This window comes from Empidonax traillii, unplaced genomic scaffold, assembly GCF_003031625.1.
Source record: "Empidonax traillii isolate 1590-97213 ecotype Southwest subspecies unplaced genomic scaffold, ASM303162v1 scaffold923:size341358, whole genome shotgun sequence".
NCBI classification, from domain to species: domain Eukaryota; kingdom Metazoa; phylum Chordata; class Aves; order Passeriformes; family Tyrannidae; genus Empidonax; species Empidonax traillii.
Window position 1 is genome coordinate 88,812 of NW_020956116.1, and position 10,244 is coordinate 99,055.

Sequence of the window (10,244 nt, forward strand, 5' to 3'; positions counted from 1 at the left end):
AATAATCTCTTCAGAGAAAGATACTGATTTCAGCAATGATACTGGGTTAGAAAGTTGCCTTTCATTGCATTCATTCGTGTGACTCCTTTGACAGCAGGCACAGAAGTGTAGACAGTTTGTGAAAAATGGAGGCTGTAAAGCTCCAAAGCCGCACCTGATACTGCTAAAGAGACTGAAGTACAATGCCAGTGCTCCTGTGAACAGCTGAATTCTTTCTGAATCACTGTGTCCGGGTTCTGACTGCTTACGCTGTCAGGAAGAGCATGTGCCTGAAGTTTTGAGATCAGGGAAGGATAATGGAATGAAGCAGTGAGGATCATAACCTTCATAGTTAACAAATGTGTTTCCTCTCTGTTCCCTGGGTAACAGTAAGGGCTTGGAGATGCTTCCCAGGTCCTTGTGGCTCAGCAGCATTTCCTGGTGAGTTTGAATCTTTATGCCCAGTAACACTCCTTATTAAAATGGTAATGATTACAGCTAGTATTGTACTTTAAGTGAATATTCACATCTTACTCATTAATGTACTGAATCCTGACAGCTCTTTAAGTAAATCAGATTTATTGAAAGTTAGTAAAGCAGACACAGAAACCCTCAGATCAAGCAGTTCATATACACTCCAAATTAACAATGAACATGAAGTCCCCTCCTTAGGAACTTCATCTCTTCTCTTTCACCACTTAGATAAAGGAGAAAAAAAAGGGAGAAAACTTAAATTCCATGTGAAGCAACTGAATATACAAGCCATAGTTACAAATAAATCCTGCAGCCCCTTGCTAAACTGAACCAATGTTTAAGCTTCTAAGAACTGCCCCATGCTTCAAGGTATGTCTGCATCAGTTCTGAAAGAAAAGGACAGGATAACTGTAGAGGCTGACTATGAAAAATGTATGTGTGATTTCAATAGTAAGGAAATAAAAATGGAGTTTTCTCCTTCCTCTACTATAACATATAGAGAGTATATTAATGACTGATAGAACTGAAAGTTATTCTACCTGAGTCCAAGAGCTGTTATTTTTCAGATGCATTTGCAAAATAAAAGAGAAAATTTAGAACAAAGTGTAGTAACAAAGTTGGTATACCATGATTATTTATAAATAAAAGTAGAAATATTATGTGTGTGTATATATATATATATATACATGGACATTTAATGACATACATTGTGTTAAAATAACATTCTTTGCTCTTTGTTGCTGCTCAAAATTAGAATACAAGTGCTTGATGCCAAAGTTAATCTATACAGCACAACTTAAATACAGAGAACATACACAAGTAATAAGAAAAAAGTACAAAATGTACCCCCCAAAAATTAAATATGTATTTTTATGTTCCTCTTAAAATATGCAGTAGCTACATAATAATTATGCAGTGTTTGCAGTTAAAAATCCATGTAACTTTGCATTATACCTAATAATGGTCCCGTGTGTTTTGCAGTAGGAGAAAATACAACAAATTCTCTGTCCTTAGTGTAGGAAATGTGGCAGAAACATAAATATGTGTAAAGGCTATGTATATAGATGCTAACTGTGATGAAACTCTGGCCTAAATGATACAGGCTCAGGATACGTGTTGGATATTATCAAATGGAATTCTATGCCACATTTTTATGCAGAAAATTCAAATTTTTTCCTCCAAATATGATCACAACTTTTGCTTGAGTTTAAAAAAAGTACTGTATGAAAACTTTACATTATATGACTTGCCAGTATGTTGCCGACTTCCCTATAAAAATGAGATTAATCATCTGCCACAGAACTTTGACCTGGTGTGAGTGCATTTAACTTTGCCACTTTTCTACACCTGCTAAGGATTTGGATTTTAAAACTCGTACAGGTAGCTGCAGTAGCTAGAAGTTATGAGGGAGGAGGTTTCTTGCTACCAAATGGTAAAGTCTGGGCGTACACCTTGAAAATCATTGACAGTAAAAGACCGGGACCGTCTCCTGAGGGTAGGACGACTGGGATTTCTCCCTTTGACCAAATTTAAATAAGGATCGGATCTCAGGAAGCGTGGGTAGCTGTCTTGCTCCATCAGCCTGTAGACTGTGTTCTGTGCTCTGTCAAAGGTGGTGATGAGGGGCTGGTGAATATTCTGACTTGTGGTTTCTTTGGTGTGAAAGTCCAAATTCACCTGGAAAATGAGGAAAAGTGTATTTTTTTAATGCAACATTCATGCATTTCCTGAGTTATTATTCATAGCAATGACATTGTACATCGGTGAAAGGCTTTTCTGATAACAAGAAGACCTTGAATCCCCGACACAATAGGATGTAAGCACCCCAGAATGAGCATGTCTGTGTTCAGAAATGGCTGTCAGAAAGACTTCACAGCTGTGTCACTGCTACAAAGGAAAACAGGTAAAATAGGAGATAAAGTTTGGTGCTTGACTAAAAGTAACTTTCTAGTAGTGACCTTTGCGTAGTTGCAGCTCTCGGGCTTCACAACACCAGGCTAATACAGGACTCCCTCCATTCTCATTTAGGTTTCCTGTAGGGCTTTGTCTAATGAGGCTGTGTTAGTGAGTATTTAAAATTTCTGCTTTCTGTGTAGAAACCAGTACAGTAGTAGTGTAGGAAGGTGAGAACAGGAAGCAGTAGTAGGTGGGTAAGTAGGAAGGGTGAGAAAATTCTAATAAAAATATTTAAATGGGTCTCTGGAGTTTTATATTGAAAAGCATATCAAAATGATTGTTTATTCCATGTGCTGTTGCATTTGTCTTGGGAAATGTTCATTTGGTATGAGAATTTTATTGAAGTGTCAGGCACTGATTTAAAATGTTGTTTTCAAAAATAAGGTAGAATATATATAAAAAAAATTGTTGATCCAGTCAAAAAGTGAGTTCTATAATATGCTTTTTTTTTTCCCTCACTAAGAGACACCTGTCATTTCCATACAATTAGTTAAAACAAGTAGTTTAGATCTAAAAACTGGAGGGTAATTAGTGATGATAGAATGGTCCACTCACCTAAGATTTTTAAGAACCTATTGAACTGTATGCTCAGAAATTTATATGTAAAAGTTCTGTGGACAAGGAGTTAGAGAAAAGGTGCAAACTCCAGAGCTGTGTGATTTGAAATGAAGTGCTGCTGGCTGATCTCAGCTGCTCAGCTCAACCCAAGGAAGGAAGTCTGACTAAAGCCAACCGCTTAAGGTGAACCTGCACCAAATGAAAATGTGACAGGCAAAGAAATTGCTTGGTTGTTTTGAGTCAAAGTACCATTTCCATACCCTGTCCCCTCCTTAAGCTTCCCTCCTGCTCATCCCTTCTCTTGTGTTAATCTCAGGCTTTGACAGTATCAGCGCTTGTTACCTGACTGTAAATGCACAGGGACTGATCAATTGGCAACAACAGGTTCTGCTTCAGGCAACTCAGGGTGTCCTTTTTATGTTTGGCCCACCCCAAAGGCACACAGCAGGGGAAGAAATGAAATGGGACACAAGCCTTTGAAAGTGGGCATTTCCTGGGGAAAGAAGATCTGAATCTTATATGTAATCTCTGAGAAATACAGGTGGAAATTGCACCATTTTGCAATCCGTTTCTTAAAATGAGAATTACACCTTTTTTGCCCTTGTTACAGGGAAGCAGCAGTTAGTGTATAACTTCTGTTATTATGGAAAATAAATAAAAAACATAATGCAGGCATTGGTAAGAGACATATGCGATCTGCTCAAACTCAATAGAATTACAGGAAATTGTAAATCCAAAAGACCTATTGATTGTGATTTCACTGAAAAATTCATCATCTCCCAACCCGTTCATTTCCTTCTTAGGGAAGACAAAAAAAAATTCCTTTTGCTCACTTCTGAATCCTTTATAACACACTTCAGTAACATGAAGAAGCTGTAAATATGAAAACTTTTTGCACTATTATAATGTTATAAAAAGGCCTTAGTGTTGGTGAGGATTGTCACATCAACATATTTTTGTGCTGACAGTAACATAACAAGGATATGGAATTAGAGGAGGAGGGGGTGGAAGAGGGGGAGGGAGTCATTCAAGACAAGTCCATACTTAAAACATAGTTATTACTTTAAAGGATATGTTTAATTTAGTAGTTTCTTCTTATCTTTTTTATTCTTTTAGCTTATTTAATATAAAAGCTTCGGAATCTCTGTTATGTAATAATTTAAAAGATAATTAGTGTTTTGAGAGGGGGAATAAATTTATTGTTCTGGAGATAGCTATACATGAAGAGAGGTAATACTTCTCCACAAATGCTAGCTGATATATCTAATTGGAGCTTTAACATTTACTATCACTTTTTTTCTTAAATATATGTCATGTATGTGTGTATGTGTGTGTGTGTGTATATCCCAGATTTAGAGACCACTAGGAATCACTGATTCCTACGAGATAATATTTAAATTCATATAGTAACATGAAAGGGGTATTGAAAGGAGTATGGAAGACAGAACTATCTCTGCAGATTTCCTTCCAGAACTTTGATTTTTATTATACAGCCTTCTTATGTCGGCAACTACATAAAGTAACTGCTGCACCTGCTTCTGTCTTAAAAGCAGATTTCATCAGATGCAGTTGTGTCAAATACAGTGCAGAATGAAGAAAGTCTTTACCTCCTTTGGAGCATCTTTCTGTATGAATGTTTCAAAAATGGTCTTAGCTTTTGGCAGAAGTTCATGTGCAGTTTTGCTTTTCTTGTAATCCTCGCAAGCCATCCAGAACTCGATGTTCTCCTCACTGAACTCAGTTTTCAGAAACTTTGTAAAGGCATCCAGCCCAGCTACAGAAGGGAAAGTTCAATTGCATTAAAAAAAACATATCCTTATCAGACAGTTACTCTTTTCACACAGTCTGTGCAAAGAAGCAAAACAGTTTGTGCTGCCTTTGAATAATATCACATTATGGATAATTAACTTAAAATATATAAAGGTTTTTAAATAAGTGCAGTTTTACCATTATGATCCTGAGTGCTGTGACTTCCATGACAGAATTCTCAACATCAGTAAAAATCCACTACCAAGATCTCATAAATTTAGAAAGAGAAGCAAGCAAAACATGTGGATGTAAGTAGGAGTGATGGATTTTATTACATCTGAATATCAATTTAGGTTGACCAAATTGACGACTATTTGAATATTCTCCTATAAGTAAACTGTTCTCCAGCAACAATTTAAAGTAGATGGCTTTAAATATCTTTATAATTTGCTTTATGCTATTATTGTTATGCTGAGGATATTTTCTCTTTCTTGAGTGTGCTTGAATCTACAGAAGTCATGCAATGGTATTGATGTCAGCTGTTCAAGGAACACAGATTTGCAAAGCACACAGTGTCCAGCACTGTAGCTGAAACATATGTGTGGCCCTCCGAAATGAAAGGAGGAACATATGTGCATTTGATAATTATGTGAGCAGCAGGCCCTTCCAAAGGATAGCCAGCTTGGATCCTATCATGGGTTTAGAAACAAATTGTATCAGAAATAACAAGATCTTTTTCTTAAGTACATAGAACATGTCTTGCAATCGGGAATATTTGAGCAATATTCAGAATAGAATGTTCCTGTTTATTGAAGAAACTCTTTGCCATCTGTTATATTTCTTTGTTTGATAAAATACAAATGTTACTTTCAGCTGTTTTCAGTAGTTGACAGCATGCTGTACCTAAGCATGTGAGGAGAGCAGAAACACACACTGCTATAAATGACCCATCATACCTAGTTTAGGTAACTGCCAGGTCTACTTAAGGGATCAACTGGATTTTATAATTTTCCATCAATTTTCCATAATTTTCCATCAATTTTCCATCATTTTATCAGTTTTCCATCCTAACACTCTGCACAGAGACTAGAAGAACTACTGACCTTTCTCAGAAAGCAGTTTGTCAAAAGATTCTCCCCATTTCACTGCTTCTTCAGGAGACACACTGCTTAAGAAACAGAAAGGAATTGTGAAGAATGGTGTACTCTCTGTATTTAGGAAGCTGTGTAACTTGTGATCAGCTACCATTATGACTCAGGATCTTTCACAGAGCCTTTGATTAGATCACATTACCAAAGGAACTCATTCTCTTAGAGACTTCAGAAACATTTTCTTTAATTTTTTTTCCTGTCCTTTCTTCCTGCAGAGTTGTACTTCTTTTCCCCTTTTTAAAAAAAATCAAAGATTTTTTTTGCTTTGGTGTTTGCATTGCTCTACTAATCTTTGAGGGAATTGAGATCATTGTAAAACTCATAAGGGAACTAAGTCTGTCAGCTGTTTAAACTTGAGAAATGCTTGTGCAGAGGTGTGGTTTTAAATGCCCTCACTCTGAGGCTGTGTTACCACAGTCTGCTACTAATGAAATATGGAAAATTTGACAGCCTGAAAGACAGAGTTGTAGCGATGTCATTTAGGTGTTAGTGTTACAGGTTAATACCACTCGTAGTCTGGTTTGTTTGCCACAATGTCATGTTACTCTGAGACACTGTGCCTTGTTTATAAAACTCCTCATATTCTTCATCAAGCATGTCAAGATGCATGTATTTCACTTTGATTTCAGAAACTCTGCCCTAGAGAAAGTGAAGAAAGGAAAAAAAAAACCCACCTGGTTCCATTCACATAAATACAGTTTTGGAGAAATAATTTTTTTGGTTTTGTATAGATTAACCCTGAATGCACACATGGACAGTACTTGGGTTTTTAGTAGACCAGAACTGGAGTAAGCAGGAGGTGAGCTGTATCATGCTAGGACTAGGACCTAAGTTCCAAGCCTGAAGGTGAAGTCAATCTTTATCAGCTGCTTTTTGAATATTAATATTTAGAACCATTTTCATTTGAGGACAAAGCACAGTTCATGGAAAGTATCGATAAGCAACTTGTCCATGACTAGTTGGTTAGAACAATTTATGGATTGAATATTTCTGGAATATGATTCTCCCTTCCTCATTGAGTTTTGCTGTTCTGTTGCCTGATTCACATAGTTTGGGCTCCCTTGGCAAAACCTGTGGGCACATGACGTTTAGATGAAAGGGAATTCCAATCAGTTTGGGAAGGAATTTAAGCCAGCAATGACCTTGGTTTTGCATAAAACTCAAAAGGAGGAATTTTTTTAATTCTTATTTTAATAGGCGTCAAATATCTCCTAGCTGAAGTCATTGCTTACAGGAAGGGATTTTTTAACCAGGGAGAGAAAACCAGTTCTTGAAGTTCTTCAAATGCTGGAGAAGTGCAATTCAAGAAATGAGCATAGGCTAGTAAAGTAGGGGAATTCTGGAGTCAGGGAAAATGAGACCTCACTCCCTTACAGAATTTTTTAGTTATGAGAAGTACAAAAAGTGTGGTTCTCTGAACTGTGTGGACTGGGAAGTCTGGTAACTGTGGGTTCCTATAGCTATAGAAATTATTTTGGCCATAGTGGAAGGTAAAGCCTCATGACTTCAGACCACATACTCGGTCCACAACTGCATGGAATCCTGTAGAGGTTCTTTGTTGGGTTTGGAAACTCCTAGTGCGAGTTTCTGTTTCTCCTTCAGAATCTGCATCAGCCCAGCAGCCTCACGGATCCCCAAAACCTGGGTGCAGCAATGAGTTTGTGCAATAATGGACAGAAACCAAGATTTCTTCAGCCTTGCCACTTTCTAAATATGAGAAGAAACTAGTTTAAACTAACAGATTACAGGCTATTTCTACTATTACCTCACTGTCCATCTGCAGTGCTTCATTAAATTCTCTTTCTAAGTACGTTAGTAACTCTCTGTGAAGAATGGAAATCAGGAAAGCTAAGTAAATCACTTTTAAAAAATCTCAAATTTTTATCTCACTTTAATATGTGAAAAAGAGTAATTTTCTTCTTTATTTTTTGGGGGGGGGGTTTCCTATTTTTGGCAAGAATAATTGTCACTTCTCTAATCTGTATATGAAGACCGGGAAAAATCTGCAAGTTTCTTTTCTCTACAAGAACAGCTGAATCTTGTTAGTCAGGCACCTGTCTGAAGCAACATGGTAAAAGGTAGCTGGCTGAGGGAGACAGTGATGGTCTCTTAAAAGGGTGAAATTCTTCAGAGAATTATTATTGCTATTGTATCTTCCTCTGAAAGTGCCTTTTCACAGACTGTAAGAATGCAGTGGTGGCTGGGTATTTTGTATTAAATACCCTGGGTAATGAGCACTGCCTGCATACAGACTGCAGGGCAGCTGTCCTTCCTCTTTTTAGATGCAATCTTAGCATGGTTTTACATGTCTGGAACTGAGATGGGTGGGATATTTCCAAATGTGAGCAACAAACTGCCTAGTTATCCAGATGCATGGGTGCAAGCGTTTAGATACCACCCTCTCAGCCACTTTTCGGTGAGTTCTAGAAAGAGAGTTTGGGCCTTCATGTGATTTCTACCTTGTACTCATAACTAGTGAGGGCTTGTAAGAAGCAGTTCTGGTCAAAGCAGGCAGCTTGTTCCAAAAGACAGGAACTGTGTAGACAAGGGTCATCAAGACAAAAGAGCATGGTAAGCACTGAAGTGTTCTGAAATGATCTGTGGTGGGAAGAAAGGGGCAGCAAATATTTTAGGCCATGGAGTTGCATTACTTTACATATTCCTTCTCCTTAGTCAGGACCTAAAAATGCAGTTCTTAATATATTGGTGAGATCTTGGTATCCTATTGAAGTCAGAAACTAAACTCTTGTCGAAGTCCATAAAACCAAGAATTTACCCTGCATCTTTATGAAAACATTATAACAGGGACAGTATTACCACAGTGTATAAACATCAGTATGAATTTTGGGAGACTAGAGTATTCAACCAATTACTGCAGTTACTGAGGAACTATGCATTAAGTATTTAACACGTATATGGCATCTGTACAACACAGAATTCTTTGGAAAATTTGCTTTGCAGGGCGATTTTGCTGCAAGCAGTGGTTTGTTAGCTGTATTTCTGAGTTGATGCTTGCTCTGTGTAGTCAGTGGACTAACACAAAGGCCATTGGCATAAGTAAAGGTTTAAATGTATCTCCAAGATTATGGGGAGCTGTGGTGTGAGAACACTAGTGGTTCTAGAGTTACCTTGATGTGTACCAGGTATTTCTGTAGTGTTTGTATGCTTGGGTTAGATTGGTAGCTTTCAAATTAAATAGGTGTAGAAAGCATTACTCTGCCAAGTCTGAACACACATAGATGCAGGTAATGTTCTGAGTCCCATAGACACTTCTTGGAAGGAATCCCCATCAACTCAGTCATTTATAAGGCTTACCTTGCTGCTTTTGCCAAGTTTCCAGGTTTACCAAGATGATCACTTTCATGGAATTCAGGTTTCTGCAGGAGAAGGCTCAGCCTATTTCTCTTCTGCTTAGCTCTACAACAGATTTGGAGTAGCTTTTCAAGTAACCTTTTTGAAAATTGTTTATTCCCTCTCAGAAATTTCCTTTTACTATTATCTCTGTTTCTACATCATAGATCCTGCTATTTTTACTTACAGTAATGCTGATGTTGCTTCTCCTACATATATTATTCACATTAATTATTTTTTTCTTTATAGCTTAGCACAAATTCACATATGAAGAGAAATGGAAATCCTTTTGTTTTCAGCATGCTTTTAATTTATTTTAAAGAGGAAGGGGCAAAATTTCCCATTAGAGAATGCAAACAGTTGGCTCAGCGTCTTCTACTTTTAATGTAGAAAAAGGAAGTATTGCTTCCTGTAATTTCAAAATTTTGAAAAGAAAGTTTCCCAGATCATATTCAGCATTTCTCAGAACTTCTTCCAACCTTTCTTTCCTAGTTTTCTTAGACCATTATTTGATTTGTTTCTTGTTCTTAAAAAAATACTTCCACAATGAGTTAATATTTTATGTATGCAATTTCTAGAGAGGCAGTTCATGAGTTTTCATATGTGTGTCAAAAATAAAATTATCTGTGCCCTAAATTCACACCCACAAGCTATGTTAGAGGAAACCTTTACGTAAGCAGAACACTCAGAGGGTCGGCATGACCTGAAAACTTACCCAGGCTTACTTGCTTTGTGTGGCTCCTCTTTAACCATTGATTTCATGGCTTTGTAATAGGATTTATCCTTTGAAGCAGAGATGTTTAGCTGGGGGAATAAAAGAAGCGGGTTCTCCATCTTCCTCCAGAAATGCTTCCAAAACCTTCCTCTTGCTCCCTCGCAGGGGTCACACCTGGTTGTAGCCGATGTGCTCGGGGGGGAACTCTCACATGCTGCGTCCACCCGGGATGCCCCCCGGTAGGAAACGGCGCAGTTTGCAGAGGAGGTGGTTGGAAGAAGGTGGTTCTCCCCCTTCACTGCCACTGCAGC

The 10,244-nt window shown here is 37.6% G+C and overlaps 1 protein-coding gene across 2 annotated transcripts; it reads right to left on the reverse strand.

The window, feature by feature from the left end:
* Positions 1-541: 541 nt before the first annotated feature.
* Positions 542-10,244, reverse strand: LOC114067475 (regulator of G-protein signaling 18-like). 2 transcript variants are annotated; one of them, XM_027902937.1, is made up of 5 exons: positions 9,934-10,244; positions 9,183-9,284; positions 5,820-5,881; positions 4,575-4,741; positions 542-2,130 (listed from the first exon to the last, which is right to left on the reverse strand). In XM_027902937.1, the coding sequence occupies exons 1-5, from the start codon at positions 10,050-10,052 to the stop codon at positions 1,876-1,878; spliced, it is 705 nt and encodes a 234-aa protein (XP_027758738.1). In that variant the 5' UTR covers positions 10,053-10,244; the 3' UTR covers positions 542-1,875. The 2 variants fall into 2 exon arrangements, with proteins under 2 accessions (XP_027758738.1, XP_027758737.1); XM_027902936.1 differs by having other exon boundaries at positions 5,820-5,884.